Raw genomic sequence first — 19,780 nt, 5'->3', positions numbered from 1 at the left:
AATTACAATAGTTTTTAAATGAGAAGGGCTTAATATTTACCAATTAGATTGTCAAAAATTTACATTGCTTAAGTATCTCGTATTTATATTAATTTTTATATCCTGTAAGAAACCTCAGAAATCTGCTATTAATGATTAATAATCTTAAACATCTTGTATATTGTAAAATGTAAAATATACAGAGTGTCTCAGACTAACCTTTAATAGTAGATTTCTGAGGTTTCTTGTATGACAAGAATATAAAAATCAATATGCGACGTGTTTGAGCGCATAAATTTTTGATAATCAGATTATTAAATATTAAGCACTTCTCATTTAAAAATTATTGTAACTTCGACATTTTGATATAAATATTTTTATCTCCAAATAACCTCACGAATCTGCTATTAATGAGGGTAATTGATCTGGGACACTCTCTGCATACTTTTTTTCCAATTAAAAACTACATGTATTGCATTCATCATATATTCGTAATATTGTGTAGTAATAGAAATATTGTAATTGCTTAATAATACGATGATCCCCTCAATTAACTCAGTGTGCATATCCGCGTCCGGAAGATATGTTTACTGTTCAACAATGCAAGGCAATATGCGATAAGTTCGCCGTTTGCGTTTCACGTCAATCGTAAAAATAATTACCCTATAAAAACAAGCCATCTTGCTTACTTTACGTCTCGCGTGATCCGCGTACGGTATCATTATCACCGGTGGCGGTTATTATGCATACTCCGGCTTTCGTTCCCCATCATGTACCGTTTCAAAAGTTTCACAATCATAACTCGAGCGTATAATTTCGATCTAATTATACGATAAAAACTCGCGTTAATATTATTTTAATTTAGCGTGTCAATAACATTTATTCACTAAAGAGTACTAAGTTTCTTATAGTAACGCAAAGAAGAAACGAGACAAATCACTCATTTTCGACTTGCGTAAATTGATGACTCTCAATCTTTTTATTTCTTCTTAAGAATTTCTTCTTAAGAAAGAAAAAAAACCTTTGAAATTCCGCTGGAAATTTCTCTTGCGCGCAATATCTGCGCGCATTTATAGCAAATTTTAGGTCGCTCGATTAAGTAACGCGATACGTGAACGATGATGGAATCTGATATACATAATTCAAGTGCGATTTTACCTTGCTTCTGTTTCGCGGTGCGAAGTCCTCTTTGCTAGCTTTCCTGCGCTTGTCCTTGAGGATCATCCTCGCTGCGGCGAATGCCATCTTGCCGTCGGGTGCACTCTTTTCGACGTTCCCGGTGAAATAAGCGTAAACTCGTCGAGCGGTTTAGCGAGAACTAACAAGCTCTTTCGAACACAGTATAACAGGAATCACTGAGATATCCGACGTGTGTAACACGATATTCTTTCTCTCTTTTTTTTTTATTGCTCTTATTGCTTGTCGATCGACACGCCCGCGTGCGCGTGGTTGTAATTAAATATGCGTATTACAATATTTACAAACGTTTGTTCGTACTTATATATTTGTGCGCTCGTATGTATTTACCTGTATATACGATGATTTATGTGAGAAGGCTTATCAACGCGATCACACTATTCGTTCTATCGTGACCCTTATCGTTTAAAGTATCGCCTATCGTATCGTCATCGTCGGCGTCGTCTTCGTTCTCGCTGCTATCGCAGCCTCGTCTCTTGACCCCGATCTATACCCTTTAATGTATCTCCTTGCTTCCCGCTTCCGGTGCTTTCCGTTTTAGACGAGGCGTTTTAGGTCGCTTGATACAAGACGCGACGGTTGATCGTTGAACACTATCGATTACGTTTTAAGCGCTTGGGTGCGGGCACAGCCAATAATCGCGATGCATCGTTGTGGCAGTCGACAGGCCTATGGATCGTGTTTACTTCATCGCGATGACGGCGACGGCCCGACCGGCAGTACCGGAAGCGGACCGGCGACGGTGCCGGCGGCGTTGCGCTCCTGCCGGCGGGGGCGTTTCTTCTCAAGTGTGCTGCTCGGCGGCGGTATCTCGCGAAAGCTCGTCGGGAACATTTGCCCCGCCGTGACGTGGTGGTTACGCGCCCCTGGATCGACACTTCCGTTTTCCTTTCCGTTTCGTTCCGTTCGCGTGAACGCAATGGCAATTCCGCGCGATTTCAGACTCGTTTTATGACTCTCCGCTGGCAGAATTACGATCGCAATGCGACGATGCGTCTCTGCGTCTCGGTCGGCCGAAGGCTATCGTGATTATGACCATCAATCTAGAAATAAAGAGAGAAAGGAGAGAGTGCTTTCCGCCTTTTTTTCGCGTCGTACGCGTCGTGTAGCACGAGACTCGCATGAACAATCGCGTAGCTGGTGACAACTCGTTTCTCGCGGAGGAGTCGATCGAGGGTCGACGAAAGCGGAGCATCGAGAAGGATTTGTATTTTTGGCGTGAGATAAGGAAGTGGATCAAAATAGAGAATTTTGTGATTCTTTTATGATTAGTCCTGATATTATTCTTAATATAATAAATATTCAGAGATTAAAGTATGATAGTCGTTCAATATATATAAAGTATATATAAAACTTGCACAAGTGTTTATTCTGAAAAATGTGAAAAAAGTACAGCAGTAACTTTTTCGTAACATTTCTTTCACAGTCTATTCTTTCACAGTCGCTGTAACAATTGAGACATTTATCTCAACGTTTCACGAGTTTAAGGATTCCTTCACGGCAAGTTTCGTGTCTAAGATTCACAAAGTATTCCAAAACTGTAGTTTTCGATTCCTCGTCCTTAATTCCAGTCTTCAGCATGAAACTTATCGTAAAGAATTTTTTAAGCTTGAAACGTTGAGATAAATGCCTCAATTGTTACAACTATGTGAAAAAGTAACTAAAAACTAACTAAATTACGAGAAGTTATTATCATTTTTTGTATAAAACATTTTTGCATAATTTTAATGTATACCTCACTTATGAAATAAAAGAATTTTTCTTTTGTATGCATATGTATTCTCATTAACTTAGTAAAATATCTCATTAACGTATCATCGTTAACGTTGTCGAGCACTCGCGAAACCATTATAATGTGTCACGAAATTCCGCACTTGCGACGCGATAAAACGACGTATCGTAAAATCGGTTACTCCCGCTGGGAGCTTTACGAGCTCGCGCTTCGTCTATCGGCGTCGTCGTTCCACTCGCCGCCGCGGATATGCGTCGGCGGAGTGACACGTTTCCGCCTAGAAGAAAGTGAGAAAAACCTTGAGAACCTACGTGCGCCTCGTGCCATTAATATTTCAGCGCGCGTTATCGGACGCCAGCGATGCACTCGCGTCGCCGCAGCACGCGATTGCATTTTACGCGAGCGAGGCGCACAGTTTGCATCATCGCGACGCGATGCGACGTTCCGGGAAATCTCCGTCATGCATCGTTGATCCGCGACAAGTCGATTGCATCGACAGATCGGTTTAGTTACGCCTTATTCGAATAGATTTTATAGAAAAGGACGGTTGGAAAATTACTACGTCGAAAATTTCCAAGTTTTCTTTGCAGAAGCAAATGCGATATTTTGTGCCGTAGAACTAATTGCCGATATAACTCTGATCTCTAATGGAAGCACATTCAGATAGTAGGTTTTAGTTATAATGTGCCCTAAATTCACAATCTTTCCATTAAAGACATGTTCTTGGAACTTATTTTTGGAACTAGAATCGATCTTTCCACGTAACTTTGAAATTCGCTGAATTAGGTATTAGATATCTTTCGGTGCAATTAAGTCTGAAATAATGTTTTTAATTCTGTTTGAGATAAGAAGTGCAACATTTTTTGGCCCGATTTCTTTTGTCCATCTTCTTGAAACTTCGTTCATCTCTAAAACTTGGAAATTGAATTAAATTCAAGATATTTACTCTTAAAAATAAAAACTTTCTGATAAAATGATAATGATGAAGAACCGATTCCCAGTTTGTTAATAAATATGTCGCTTGGCAGAAATTTGCATCGTGCAAAATGTCCAACACAATATTTTCGTTATAATAAAATTTGATTGACATTAAAGTAACGAAGTTTTAAAACTATTCAAAAGATGAAATTTATTCTAATGAGATTTCACTGTACAAAGCTAACCGACCGAGTGATCGATGATAGACATATTGAAGTAATTCTGAGAAAATAGAACAACGAAAAACTGCAATTGTACATCAATCTTTTATGCAAGTTCGGCAGAAAAAATCGCGAATACACGAACAGGAATTTCAGATACAATTAAATTTCGTCCCAAATATAATTAAATTACGCGAGTATCTGAATTTTCCTAGATGACATTCCCGCTATCATTGCAAAAAGGTAGATCGAAATTCCAATAACGCAATCCGAGAGAACTCACTCGAGACGTAACACGATACTGGCATACCGATGTTAAGCATAAATAAACGGGGAATTGTTTTGCGTCTCCTCTGCGAGAAAACGGTTTTTTAGATCATTCTTGCAAATCGAAAACGTTCAATTTCTGGTACTACCCAACCCGTCTCACCCCGCGGAAACTTGGAGTACGAGTAGTATTGATCATTCCCAAGCTGCAGCCTCTTGCTTCCCTTCTCGCCCCCGGCCCCTGCTATCCTCCGACCATCATTTCGCGTCCTCCGACCTCCGATCTCTGACCTCCGACCTCTGTACCTAAACCTCCTACAGGCTGCATCTCGCCCTCCTTTCCCTGCCCTTGCCTCCGGGCTTCCAGCGTTGTGATATTTCGACCGATATACTTTTTCAACGAAATGCTACATCTTTCCGTGTCACTAAGCCAGAATTTAAAAAAAAAAGAGGTCAAGCCGCATTGATATGATTTGAAGAGAAGTTTTTTTCAGTAAAGCCAAATTAATCTTATATATATATATAATCCAATTAAGTGCAAAAATTTGCAATATTTCTGTTTATATTAATGAACAGTAGTGCAAAAAATTAAAAATTTCGAAATAAATAAAATATTCTAAATTATAAAATACATTCTCAAATATAAAATAGCATGAAACACTGTGTCATACATAAAGTATTCACAATGACTATAGTTATGAATATGGTTTTCTTTTATCATTTTTCAATGAACCAATTGAGCAGTTATTTGTTTCAAAGTTGATAAATAATTATTACATCAAATCGTTGTATCGCAAAAAACTGCAATATAACTTGTTGGATGTAAATGAAAGAAATTGGCGTGCAATGTCGCAACATTATTACGGGCTCAACAGAGAAGCGAAAACTTTTCACGCGGATATTTATTAATAATATACGAGCAAATCAACTGTATTCCCAATGGGCAAGCAGATAACACAAGGGAGGGGAGATTTTACCATGTACACCTGTTGCCAATAATATCTCGCAAAAGAAAGCGTGCACCCGTCATGACTCCCCGAATGCATCTGGCGGCGTTTGACGCCGCTGGTCGTAGCGTTGGACTGCGACCAGCGGCGCACCATTTCGCCTCCAGCGATAGTCCGGATAACTCGGAAATGCTTTATGGAAGATTTACGTTTAAATTGCACGGAAATGTTTACGTGTGTACGCGTACATGAATGCGCGCGCACAGTCATCCAGGTTCACGTCCTACTTACGATATCGAACTGCACGAGAGAGTTGGCCCTTCCGCAAAACGTTTCTGCCATTGACCGTTCACTCGTGACTGCCCTTTATTCCATATCACTGTCCCAGATAAACCACAAATAACCATATTTCTTAACGGCAAGCTCACATGTCGTGTAATAAAAGCTTTTTTGCTTGGAAACTTCCAATTTAATCTTGAAGACATGTGGATATTATTCTGTCGAGATATTTGTCAAATTTTCTTGCGTTCCAGTAATGTTACATATACATTTGTATGAACAGTAATTAAATGCACTATCTGATCTGTAATTTTACAAAATTCCAATTAATTAATTTATCAGACGTCAAGCTACATTTTTTCAATATATTTAATGTCTGTTTCATTGAATATATATTAAATATTACGCTGAACCTTATGAAGAGTCAAATCAGCTGATAGCACAGTATCATCCATCATGTAAAATAGAAACATTAATCATTTAAATTATCTTTTAATCTATTTTTTTTTACTTTACTTTTTCACTAATGCCTTTCTTATTATTCAATTTTATTAAATTTGAAAGATTAAATTTCAAATACGTATATTGTTTGAAAATAATTCCAAATATTTTTCGAATCAACCCGTGATATCTCCCTATAACACGTGCAAGGCACTGATAAGTTTTCCACGAATATGTGCGAGTGTTTGTGAGATCGATCGAATATTAAATGAAATTGCGGGCTTGAATTCTCGAGTACAGAAAGCAAAATTTTGTCATCCATCGTTGCTTCGCGCAGTTAGCTGTCAGGAAGCGTATTATAAAAATTTCATGCCTTTATTTGCCTTTTGTAAACCAATATCTGTCAACGCGCGATTTTTTCCCCAGTCATTATTTCACCATTTATTCGCACGATGAATGGCCGACATAAAATTTATCATGCACTGCAACGGTGTCGAGTATCAGACATTCATTAATCGAATTGAAAAAATATTCGTATTATCGCGTTCACGTCGAGAGCTCAAATTACTTCCGCGGCAGCGCCCGAGAACGATATCATTCGTTCGAACGATGCAGGCAAAAAACGATACATCAGTATAAAAAGGAAAAAGCAATGAAATCTCAACGGCATCAATGAACTGTGAAAAATGCAAAAAGTGTCCGATCGCTTATAAACTGTTCGTCGATATCGAGTAGAATTTTCGCTTAACGTAGCTTAATGTTTTTTTGCGTAAACAAATTAAAGAAAAAGAAAATTAACGAAGAGATTGCGTAACTGTTATTAATATTGAATTGCAATATAATTTTAATATATATATATGACAAAAAATATTATATAATCATACATTTGTGATTTGCTTTTTAATGAAAAACAAATTCACAATCAAAATTTCAAATTTTTAATTATTTGACTTGGACATATTTTCATAATAATATAATTTATATTTGCATATATTTAAAAGAAAATTAAGTTTTTGCGAAATTTTTATATTTTTTTAAATTTAATATAATTAATCTTTCCTTTTTTTATTATTAAGTTAAATATTTATTTGTGGAAAAATATATACGTACAAAAAGATAAAAAGTATTATAAATAAATACGTATTATATTCTTGATTTTAGTTTTGTCGAATTCGCACGTTTAACTGTAACTGTAATTGAAACGGTATTTTATAAAATTTAATTTATCTCATCCCACAAAGTTTAAAATTTGTTTTATTTGCGCAATATTTGAACGATCGTAACAATAAATAACAACCGCCAAACTTCTCATTATTCTTGTCCTCGCATCCCTAAAGCTTTCATGCGAAATATATAGTCGGTTATATAATTTTGTTAATTACCATTGCTGTATGCAACATGCATATGCAATTACCATTCAGCGTTCTTCATCGGTGTGAAAGTTTAAAAGTCAATTCGAAAGATTTACATTTTACATTAGCCTTGGATTTTTACAAGATTTTATATTTCTATATAACAAAGCTCGCGAGCACTTGCAATATACGTATAATATAATATATCTTTATTACGATAATGCAGCTACTTTTCATTCGCGGTATTAATATCTGTGAAATGTATGTTGGGAAACGTTCCAATTTATTAAAACATATCGTAATGTACTCGTGAATGAACCGGAAAGCGCGCGTCAGGGCTTTTGCTCGTTAAATCCTTTGAGCTCATTTTCAAAGAAATCTCATTACATCGGCACTAAACGATGGCGCCAAACGTGTAGAACATATGGATTTTAATGATAATGAAACACGTGTTTCTTTCTCAGAAGAAATTACGTGATCTAATTTATGATACGTGTTTCCAAAATATCGTACATTGGATCGTATCGATTGTTCTATGTTCAGAACAATATTAGCTTTGATTCATTACACGATAATTAAAAAAAATGTTATTATTTAATATGTATGACAAATTACAATAGCGATTTATCAAAAGCTCAGACATGCATAAAATCACACCAAAAAATTGAAAAAATAATATAATACAAAGAAGTTCTAATTAACAGACTGCATTATGTACTTGTACGTTGAATTATCTTTTAGATTTGTAAAGTTTTATAAAAATACATATATGAAAAACATTTTGTTCAAAAGAATGCGTTTTCTAGATTCAAAATTTAACTATACGTTCACGTTGTATGAGGATCGTGAATAACAGATTTGGTCGTAAGAGTCCCCCGTGAAAACATCAAACTAGACTCGTCTGTATTTTATGAGCCGGCTACTACTCCACGTTGCATCGCGCGGATGCAAATTCTGCGGGCGTGTCTCGTTTGTGAGTGACAAATCGGTGGTATTGTGTCCGTTCTTAATGGCGATAACGTCATCTAATGAATTGTAAACTTCTTTCGCCTTATACGGAATATTTTTATCACTCAATATCCTCGAAGACCTTCGTAATGTGCTGAGATGCATAAATTCGTAATTATGCCTCTAAGTACATTTCGTAATTATGCTTCTAAGCTACTACGTGAATCACACTTTGCTAAATTTTACTTGAAATACAAAACGACTTTCGAATATGTTTCTAATTGATAACAGAACGTATCGACAAAATACAATAATATCTAATTACCTAGTTTTCAATTGACTATCTCAACTACCAAGACTAATTTCACACTGAGAAAACAACCGGAAAGGGATTGTGAATAGTATTCAGACTATCAATAGAAAAAGTGCTTCCATCTAGGACAGAGAATTCTGTGTAAGTCTCGTTCGAGAATTATCTATATATATACGTTATCCCAAGTATTCTTTCTAGCAGGAAGAACTATAGTAAAGAGATACGTGGTGGAGCAAGCCTTGTAAAGGAGAAATAGTTGCATGTCAGTAGGGAAGATAGGAACGGACACCGTGCTCCTCGCGAAACAACTCACTAACCACTCGATGGAGGTACGCGATCGGCTCGTCCGGCAGAAACGAGTTGTTGGTCGCCGGCATAAGAACACTCGCAATCCGTGAATCTTCGCGTCCGTCCTCGAGACACGGGGCTCGATAGAGAGGCTCGCGCGCGATGAAATTCGTACGTGATACCCGCCATTTTTGAGGAAATCACAGAAACCACCGGCGGACTTGGTGGATTCGTACGCGATTTGTCGCCGAAGCGGAAATCCCCGCGTCTCTCGCCGTCGTGCCGTTCCACGGCGTACAAATTAGGTCGCCCCGAGGCGCCTCGCGTCGCGTCGCGACGCGCGAGCAAGCGTGCGATTGCACAGCGAGTCACATTTCGTAGAGACCGATTGAGCAGCGATTCTGCGTACATTTGGCGAACTTACGTGCTCGTTGCTGAGCAGATGGCCTGTGACTGACACCCTCGATCCACCACGCGCCCTCGCGCACCCAATACTGCGAATTCCAGGCGGTCGCTCGCGCGCAGGTCCACGCACCCGCACCCGCACCCTCGCCTCCCACTCCATCCCTTTACGCGATAGCTCTTTCTTTCCTACTCCTCTGTCTCCCGTCGCTTCCTTCGACATTACCCTTTCATTTTGGGTACTTGGCAACGGGAATCCAACATTTTCATTCTGTGCTAAGCTTCGCCTATGCCTCTTTCCGACATCAGTTCCGTTTTCTAATCCCGCCGTATCTCTCGACGCTCGTGTTTACACAAGCGATATGAATGTTAACGTAAAAATATTAGTACGAGTATATTTGTCGTGCGATAGAGATATTTGTCAAATTTTGTGTACGTGTTAAAAGATACGTTCTTTGAATTTTTTCACTTTGCGATAACAAAAATATATTGCGAAAAAAAAAAATCGTTGTATACGAATACGTGTGTATGAATCTTTCTTTTATTTCCGAAACTAAAAAATATTATTTATGACGCCAAACTGCCTACATACACAAGAATCACGCATTTTTTTCGAAATCCATTTTTGTTTCAGGATTTCATTTGATCGATGCATATAGGATTTTATTTGATCAAGTAGACAGCTCTTGTGATTTCAATTTTTATATTTATCTGTTTCAATATTTATTTATTATGAGTTATATATCTTTCTCTTTCTCTCCTTTTTTTTCTTTTTCGATGCAATTTCTTTACACGCGCATTTGTTCTATTAAAAAATTTTTTTCCTATTTTTACTCTATGCACTGAGCTTATATGTAATGGAACACTTTTTACTATATTAGATTTTTCTATTGCACTTCTCAACATTTTTTCATTAACGTCTTTCTTCTCCATCTCTGTCTTACAGAGACAGTCTGAAAAATAACGGAATTAATTTTCTTGACCTTTTGTGCAATTATCATTTACTGATAATTAGTGAATTATACTATATTATAGGTTCAGATAAATGTAAATATTTTATTCGATATAAATCGAACATATTTTCTTTGGCGAATAATAAACGCGTACAAATAGCAGGTGCAATGAGCAGAAAACGCGGGAGGGGAAATGATTGTTCAAGAAAAATGAAAAAAATACGACTTCAGCGACCGAGCATCAAACACAATGCGCTTTACCTCGCGGCAAATACAGAGGAAAGTTTCGAGAAGTTGCTCTACAGACCTTTGTGAATCTTCCATTGTTAAATATCGGCATGTGTCAAACGAGCTATCGTGGCACACATTACGTAAATTACTTGCGAGAGTCCTTTCGCTTCCCCATTGTTCTCGCAATCGCGTCTGAACGACGATAGATGCGTTACATCCCCACCGTGCAGCTCTTGTAAAAGCGTACCGGCGTCGCCAATCGCGTTCGCAGGCTCGAAACTCCGAGAAAATCCACACTGTGAGAGGAGACACGTCGCGCTCTTGACATTTCGCTTTGCACAGTCGCTTTGTCTCGTTGCGACATAGACCACTTGTTATCGAGTTTTTTTCCCTATTCATTTCTCGCTTTGTGAAATCAGCGTTGACAGACTGTAAAGAGTCGCCGGTTACTAGAACGCCAGTCCGAATGAAATATGTCTCTTTCAGCCACGATACATATATATATATATATTATGATATATTTGCGAAAATTCATTAACGATTTAACGCAAAAATAATAACATAACACAAACTAGGAATTTCATGTTGTTCACGAATTGCTAAAAAGTCGAAAGTTTTTACTTGTTTTCACTCTTTTCTCTTTTCATGTATTAAACAAAACACGTGGAAACACATTTTCGGCATAACAATTTGTTTTATAGAAATTAATACTTGTTTTACTGTAATTAATAATATTAATTAAAATTATTTAGGGATCCAGGAGTTGGAATAACCAAATTTGCATTTGTATGATATGCTCATAATGTGTTTAATTGATCACTTATCAATCTGAGGAAAAGATACATCTTATTAGACTTTTTTAAGGACAATATATATAAATTGGATATTATAATCAGACTATAATAATCCTTATTTTCGTCGCGATTAAAAATCGTCGTTATGTAGAGATTGATATTATAAATACTGCGACGGAAGATAGCTTGATTATCCTAGTTATATAGCTAAGTAGTATAGTACCATGTTAGGCAGACGACGTGAGTCAGACTCTATAGACGGCTCGCTACTCACTCGCTCGGTCTATACGCGGGTTACGCTAAGAGATCAATAATTACCGATAGATCACGTTTCAAATTATCATATTAATAATGATGACAAAAGTAGCGATGACAACGACGACAACATCGACACAATATTGATGAAAATATATAACAAAAACAATGATGATAACGACAGTAGATCAGTAGTAATATATAACATCTAATTAAGCGCAATGCATCCATCAAAGGGGTATCTTAACATTATTATGGAATAATTGCGCTAATTAATAGTGACTGTAATTAGCAAATGTGTGTCTAATTAGCGAATAAGTAGTACAGTTCCGTACAAATCGCTCGAGGTCCGAGTTTAAAGGTCGAGGCCGCGATGTATAACTTTTATAAAATGCAATTACCGATCCATAGCCTAACTCGTCGATACGTAATCGGTCTGACAAAATGCATAATACATGATCGTGTGTCGCGGTACCGAGTGTGTAAGCATCGGGGAGAATGAAGTTGTTATACCCACCTGGTGTGGTGCTTAACAAAAGGAAAATGATTGCGCGAGACATCGAACATTTCTAAAGGGCACCGAAGCGGTATCGGACACAGATAGGCAGGCACAGATGGACAGGCGTGTAGTCGTCTTGAATACGCGTGTGCGTGCACAAGTAGTACGGCAGTAGCACAGTCCCGACATGTATACCGGGTGAACAATACGCGTTGGTAACCCGTTCATGACTCGAGCGGATCGTGCATTCTCGATTATACCGACTGGCGCGGTAGCACCCGAGGAGGAGCTTCTTTGGTAGAACGACATCACAGCATCACACGTCCGAAACGGAAGCTTTCAAGGAAGAAAAAGCCATGACTTACCGACGGTGTGCAAAAGCTTTTGCAAGCTTTAGCGCTGTGCAACACACTTACCTACAAAAGAAAGAAGGCACGCGTTAGAGACAAGATTCTTTTTTTAGTATGCTATCGATGCATAGCATCGAAGCCGTGTCGATTACGGCATATAATTCAATGAGGCGATTAAGAATCGTCAGTGCTTTTCAAACATGTTTGCTTAAAAATAACTCACTAACATAAACATTGCATTATCTTCCAATTTTAATCTCTCTTTTTTTTTTTTTTTGTGAAGGTAACGTGACATGGAATAAAAGATTAAAATATAAGAGAAATATTTAATTGCATTTTTGTGTGTCAATGTTATTTAAATTTTGTTTTTACATTAGTTACATAGCAAAGTTACAGACAATAAGATGTGAGCAGTTTGAAAATCACTGATCACGAAAGTAGAAATATAAAATTAATTATTAGAAAACAATACATAAACAAGGTCGTATTTAAATTTAGAAAATATGCATATTATTTCAGAAATAATAAGATTTTATAATAGATATAAATTAAAATATATTCAAATACCAATTTTATTTGAAACAATAAACTATAATAGGACTTAGTTGTGAAATATATAGAGGAATATTAAATATACCACACCCACGGTTCTATATATAAATGAACAACATGCTCATATACTGATACTTCTGATCGTACGAGTATTATCTCAAATACTTCCTCGGTTTCATGCATCCTAAAATATCTTTTATACACATGCTACGCGCGATTACTACAAAACTCTAAATTCTACGAACCAGATATAAGATATTACATTTTGCAATTAAACTAAAAATTACAACGTAGAAAAATATTTCTAACTTCAAGGTTTTATCTAATTTTAAAGTTTCCTTTGAATTACTTATACGTTTAGTTCAATGTTTCTCAATTTTTTTTTCTTTACAGTTACAAATAAATTCAGTATAATTTTTCCAGTTTTCTGTTGTCCTTTTACTATGAATTGATACAAAATTGTAAAAAAGCACGCTTTTATATTGCAAAAGTTGAGTAACACTGATCTATAACTTCAAAGGTCGACCCTGGCACTGCCCACTTTTTTTCTATAGAACTCACTTAGCGCGAATGAGGCGATTACACTACATAGGCTGTTCTGCGTACACTGAGGGCTTTTAATTATACCGCTGCGCATTTAATATAGGCGGATATACATTAGGCTGATAAGATGGCGATCTACATCAAGGACGCTGCACATTTCATGCGATTTTCCAAAGAACCCCGCTCCGTCAAATGAGACAAATGTGAAACGTAAAAGTCTTACACCAAGTGCATTTCATAGATACATGATAAACGAAAGCGAACTAAGTAAATCGCGTGAGATCCGGAGGATGATTACGCTACAATAACTGTCAAACGTTAATTGCTCGGTTGCTCGGTAACGAGTATTTAACGTCTCGAGGACTACGATCTATGCGCTAATCGCAGCGAGCAACAGCTGTCTAGCTTGAGTTCTACTCTAGTTGTGCCTAGCTATATTGTATAACAAACGACCCAAGCTTTTTCTTAACCTTAAAGTGCCTGCACGACCATCGGTCCGCGATGCGCCTGTACAATAGAAACACAAGAAATACGTTATAATCGGCCGAACAATCTGCAGATTATAAAAAATACCGCTGAGTCGTCTACAAGATAGAATACTTTTAAATATCACATGCGATAATATGACGTAATCGATATATTTACACAAATTATTATTATATTTTTCAATTATATATATGCAGATTATTTATCATTAATAAGGATTATTATATCCTGAAATATATAAAAATGCAATTATGTTTTGGAACAAGTGCTTTGTACTTGTTTAATAAAATAGAAATAGCTTAGCACAGAGTGTGTCGGACTATGTCTATTGCTAACTACTTGAATGCAGCTAATGGAATTATCATATATACTGTATAGTTCACTGTTTGTGAACTTTTATAAAGTTTTAATTGTTATTAATGCTTTCGAAAAATTGAAGGGAGATAACATGGTTATTATTTCATTCGACTCGTCAAATTTAATGTTATTTAAATAAAGGTGGGAGTCTACATTTTCCTCACATCTCTCGTATTAAATACATTCTCGGACGATCAATTTTGTTTATTCGTTGCAAACCAAGCTAAACTGTAGATACGTCTGTATATTTTACATGAAATATATTACACGCGATAAAAGTCAAGATCATTAATTAAGCATTTGTCGGCGGGTCGCGAGACGCGAGACTTTCACTATATCGCGTCCGTTGTAGGCCTAGCAACAGGTGGGCTGTTGTCCTTTAGGCCAGTCCGATACTTTACTGTGTCTCCGCATATAATCCACGAGCAGGAAGGCACTTCAAACTACTACCATTGTTAGCACGAGCGCGCGATGAGGAAGTAATTCTCTAGAAAACGCGCGACGCGATGAGGCGCGTTTATGATATAGCCGGCAATAAAATTCATTAACGCAACAGAGGAAACCGGAGTAATGCAATATCAGATATTTTAATTATTATTATGTATAAAATTTAGTTGATCAATTATGCAATCAAATAAATTTAGAGATAACTAGTTATTTTCCGTATCGAGACGAGGGAAAAATTGGTAAAAATCAAATATACACAAAGTAACCGAATATATTGCATCATTTAAATTTATGGAAGAGCATTAAAAATGTTCAAATTGATACAATTAAAATCGCACGCGCGCGCGAAATGTGCTTCAATATGTAACATGAATAAACACTCCGTAAAGTCCGCGTTAAGCAATCTATAATTCATAACAGAATTTGAGATAAAATTCTATTTACAATTTTATGTATCGTGTAATACACGGAATATTTGAAAAATCAAAATGCACATGTGAGCATAATATATAGCAATGTATTTGTATATGTGTATTCGAATATTTTCAAATACATAAAAATATAAATAGAATAGAATTTTGTTGCGAATGCGAGATTGTCCAAAGTAGACTTAATAGAAGTGGATAATATAAAAGTATTGAATATTTTATCCTTTGACTATTAACCTTGGACCATTTTCAAGAATAACATTGTGTCCTCCACGTTTACGTTAACGATTTAGCGAGGAACGCAATCGTTCTCATTTTTAAGACGATTGCAATCGAAGTGGAACTTGACGGTTTTAAGTCGGCTTAATGAACCATCGAGATGCATATTTCTTGAACCGTAACGCGTGTGAACAATTACTATCCGTTATTGGTATTAGCTATACGGTAACAATATCGCGTTAAAACGACACGCACTGCAGAGCAGACGACCCTAGCGTGTGCCATAAATTAACATCGAAACTTGGCTGAACGAGTGCCAACTTTGCCGCTTAACGAATATGTCAGTCGCCCTTTTGCAACCTTTTCCATTTAAAGGTTGCCAGGATTTTATGCTATAGCGTATTATAAATAAATAACGCTGTAGTGAAAATTATTTTTGAAATACTTTCTCGATAAAAAATTATATAAGAAAGAAAGACAAGAAATATAATTGTAGACTCTCTGTCTCTCTATATTATATATTTTACATTTGCAAGAGAGAGTTTGTCAAATTGCTACAAGTTCTTAGGAAAGTCTTGAATAATTGAAGAACGTATTTTCTTTTACCAGTGACATATTTACATTACAGAGAATAATTCATTTATTTCACAAAAACGATTTGAGAGTCAAAAGTATTCCTTTACTTTGTACGAGGCAAACATAATTAACTATAGGTCCGAGTTGTATAGACGGAAGATGTAGAAGTCTGGGTTTTTTTTCGTGTAAAAGTGCTAAGATCGTTAGAAACGACGCGAAGGTCACGTCCCGGTTGCCATGTACTCGAGAATCGCACGACCCTACGAGTGCCTGGGAAAGGAGTGGAAATATATCGAAATAGGATTCTCGCCTTTCCTCGCGCACATTCTGCCTGCTTTTCCCCAACGACTCGTAACCGCCCACCATGTCGATGTCGAAAGGAAAAGACGGATATTGCGCATCTCTGTATCGTCGTTTGACATCAAAGCGACGAGTGAAGGTTTTCTATTTGAAACTTCATTCAAAGGCCGAGCAAGATTAAAAGCCGTTAAGTTACATTTTATTAAAAACGCGCGATCTCTCTCTACGAACAATATCGCGTGAACTAATTTATATTCTCACTGTGAGAAAACATTGCGTCCTTGCGTAACGCAATATATTGACAAGTTCATCTAGAAATATATATAAAATATAATATACACAGTTTTATTTTTACATTTTATTCTCGAAAACTAAGTTATTTTTGTTTTATATCTTCAAAGAATTCAAAATTTCAAACTTTGAAATTTATTTTTCTCTAAATGACATTATTTATACACTCTTTTCATAAATTTACACACTCTTTTCTATAAATTCTACAAAAACCGGGTGGGAGTGGCAGATTGACGAGACCACAGATCGGGTCGTGATTTTATCATTCTCAAGTGAGCCGCGGGGGTGATAAATCCGCGAATCGACACCACGATTGGAAACGTGAGCTCGATCGTGTTGATTCAGTACGCTCGTTCCACCATTTTCACCTCTTAAAGGACGAACGCGTTCTACGTCTTGAAAGGCAGCGGATAACGCCGAGCTTCGAGCTAAATAAACGAAGATCCTTTTAAAGCGTGCGCGCTCGACAATTGAAACCCGAGAACGTTTAAGCGTAATGATCGAATTACGTGATCATCGATTCCGAGAACTATCGAGTTATCCGAATGTATCTTTGCAACCGACCAACGTCTCGATTTCAGCGCTATCAATTGTCCAGCTGTAATGCATAATCGCGACAAATTATTTGGAAAGCTTCTTTCTGTAAAATTAATTTTTCGCCATTACTAGAAATTCACCCGCTAACTTCGATCGCCATTTGAGCGCATTCGCGATAGCTCGAGCCTTGTAGATTCACTCCTAGGAGGAAGCTCATAAATATTAATGTACTGAGCAATACGTCGCATCGATCTCGGCCCGCGCTCGTTCAATCAAGCCGTTGATTAAAGCGAAATTCCGTAGGAACAGAGGTGCTTTTCACACAAAGCGTACGTATTAAACCTGTAAAATAGGCCGACAATAGCAGTCATCTATTATTTATGGCATTATACCTTTTCTATTATTACCTCTCAACGTGAAAAATCACGACATTTTCAAATGCAACGCACACAAGAAGCACGTACGTAAAAATTTACACGCGTCTTCGAAGAAAGAAGGAAAAGAAATTTAAATTTGATTTAACAATATTAACATTTAATTTTCCACACTACTTTGCGTTAATTATCGCGTTTTATTACGAATAAACATTTTGGCCTCTCTAAACTCATCGCACTTTTATCTTTCCAATAATCTTTGATCTTTAGTTGGCAACAGTTATTCAGCGCGTAAGAGATCAATTCCAATCGGATCCTTATAACAGGGTAAAATTTCCTATCGAAATAGTAGCTTTCATCCGACGCCTATTAGATTTATCTCTCGGCAAGGCGGCGACGGCAGCGGCGGCGGTGATGGTGGTCAGCCATTGGTGGCTGTAAATACGGATGTACAATGGGATTTCTACTCACCCGGCGCATCACGCGAAGAGAGAACGAGGACGTCTTCATTTTGGTGGTAATCCTGGCAGCTTGCTAGCGAGAAGTGATGGGGATTTGGACAGTGTTCGGGGTCGGTTTTTTCCGCCAGCGTCGTCGTCGTCGCTGTCAACGCCGCAGCTCTTGGACGGAGCTGATGGAGCTGTTCTCCCGCGTTTCGTTTCCGCCGTTTATGTCGTCGTCGATGACGCCCGGTTTGTCTATTTCACATGAACCCGGACGACCAACCCAGAGAGAGACAGAGACAGAGAGAGAGAGAGAGAGAGAGAGAGAGAGAGAGAGAGAGAGAGAGAGGGAGAGAGAGCGAGCCAGCGATCCCTCGGTTCGTGGTTATCGGCAATGGGACGGACGGAAGTTGCAAAGTGCGCGACACGGAGAAGGATTGCTCTCAGGGGTGGCTGGAAGCTACAACTACAGGTGGTCGCGCGTTGTTGACTAAATCTTCGCGCCGATCGTATCTGTCCGCCTCTCTCCTTTCCGCGCGCTCTTCCTCTACCCTTCCGCCTTCTATACCCCTGCCATCACGGTCTCCCGCCGCACCCGCCCTCAGTCGATTCCAACCGCGCACACCCACGCACGCTCTCACACGTGCGAATGAGCGCACGCGCGTTTTCGCGCGATCTTTTTCGATTTTCTCCCCTTGCTTTCGCTTTATCCGATCGAAGGTTTCGGGTTGAGAAAACTCGGGGAAAAAATGCGGTCGAAGGATCAGCAGCTCCGTTCGATTCTCCTAGAGATGTGCCGCACATTTCCACGTGCACAATATATGAAATGTATAGCAATTATATTATCTTTTCATTGCCTCAATCTTGATGTTACACATGCTTAAGCTGGGGTGATTTGAAAGAAAAAAAAAAGAAAAATAGGCGAGTGTATGATTATAGCTACGATATAGGGGAACCACTCGACACTACCCTTACGCATACTCCCTCCGGCGCCATCTTGCCATGTCGAGGGTTGCGCCCCTCGTTCAAGGCCGCGGGACTTGATGGTAAAACCATGCGTCGATATTTCGTCTGTCACTCGATGGGTGGAGACGTGGTCTATGCGCGGAAATAGTTGCGAACAATTTCTGCCATTCTACAACTCTCTTTCTCCGTTCAACGCAAGGTTTAGTATTTTTAGACCGATTGTAAAATTTACCATGTCATCTATTTTAATTTAACCTTTTAAAAATTAATTTTTCATGCCACTCATATATTTCAAAGTTCTAGATTAAAAAGGTTATCAAACTAGTTTTTAACAGGTTATCAATCTAGTTTTTAACAGCATGCGACCTTCTACTTTAGAGATCTACACCAGATTTTAAATTTTTTAAATATAACTTTACACGACGATTTCATCTTTATTGTTATAATTTATTATTTGATGAAGAAAGTAGACGAGAACAAAATTTTTTTTAAAACTTACTTTTTGTAATGGTAATAACAAATTATCTGACAGCGATTAAATCAACTCTGCATCCACATTTATGAACATTTTAATTCATGTTTATTAATGATGTCTAAAGCTTGATTAAAATATAATGGACTTCTAATTATATTTTATAGCAAAAAATGAAAATAAACGCAAAGAAAATTCTCTATTTTTATACTTATATCACAATTGCACATAATGCAATTCTTTTAAATTATTGTAATTATATTGTAATCTTAAAATAATTTTAAAAAGTTAATTTTATTAATTTTATATATTTCAAAAGATTATGATTCTGATTATTAGCAGAATATATACAATATAGCATAAATATAGATACCTTCAAAAGATCTTCTTTTTCTTGTCCTCTCTGCTCACAACATGAGGCGC

At 37.4% G+C, this 19,780-nt stretch overlaps 1 protein-coding gene across 1 annotated transcript in view; it reads right to left on the bottom strand.

The window, feature by feature from the left end:
* The window catches only part of LOC105675367 (calmodulin), a 40,248-nt gene extending 30,826 nt beyond the window's left edge, over positions 1–9,422 (bottom strand). Inside the window, exons 1-2 of the mRNA XM_067355599.1 lie at positions 9,307–9,422; positions 1,138–2,219 (exon numbers count right to left, since the gene is read on the bottom strand). Coding sequence (XP_067211700.1) covers positions 1,138–1,224 — 87 coding nt within the window. The 5' untranslated portion in view covers positions 1,225–2,219; positions 9,307–9,422. The remainder of the gene's footprint in view (positions 1–1,137; positions 2,220–9,306) is intronic.
* Between the last annotated feature and the right edge of the window lie 10,358 nt (positions 9,423–19,780).

This window comes from Linepithema humile, chromosome 5 (genome assembly GCF_040581485.1).
Source record: "Linepithema humile isolate Giens D197 chromosome 5, Lhum_UNIL_v1.0, whole genome shotgun sequence".
NCBI lineage: Eukaryota > Metazoa > Arthropoda > Insecta > Hymenoptera > Formicidae > Linepithema > Linepithema humile.
The sequence above is the reverse complement of the archived record's forward strand: the minus strand, read 5'-3'. Positions and strand labels throughout refer to the sequence as shown.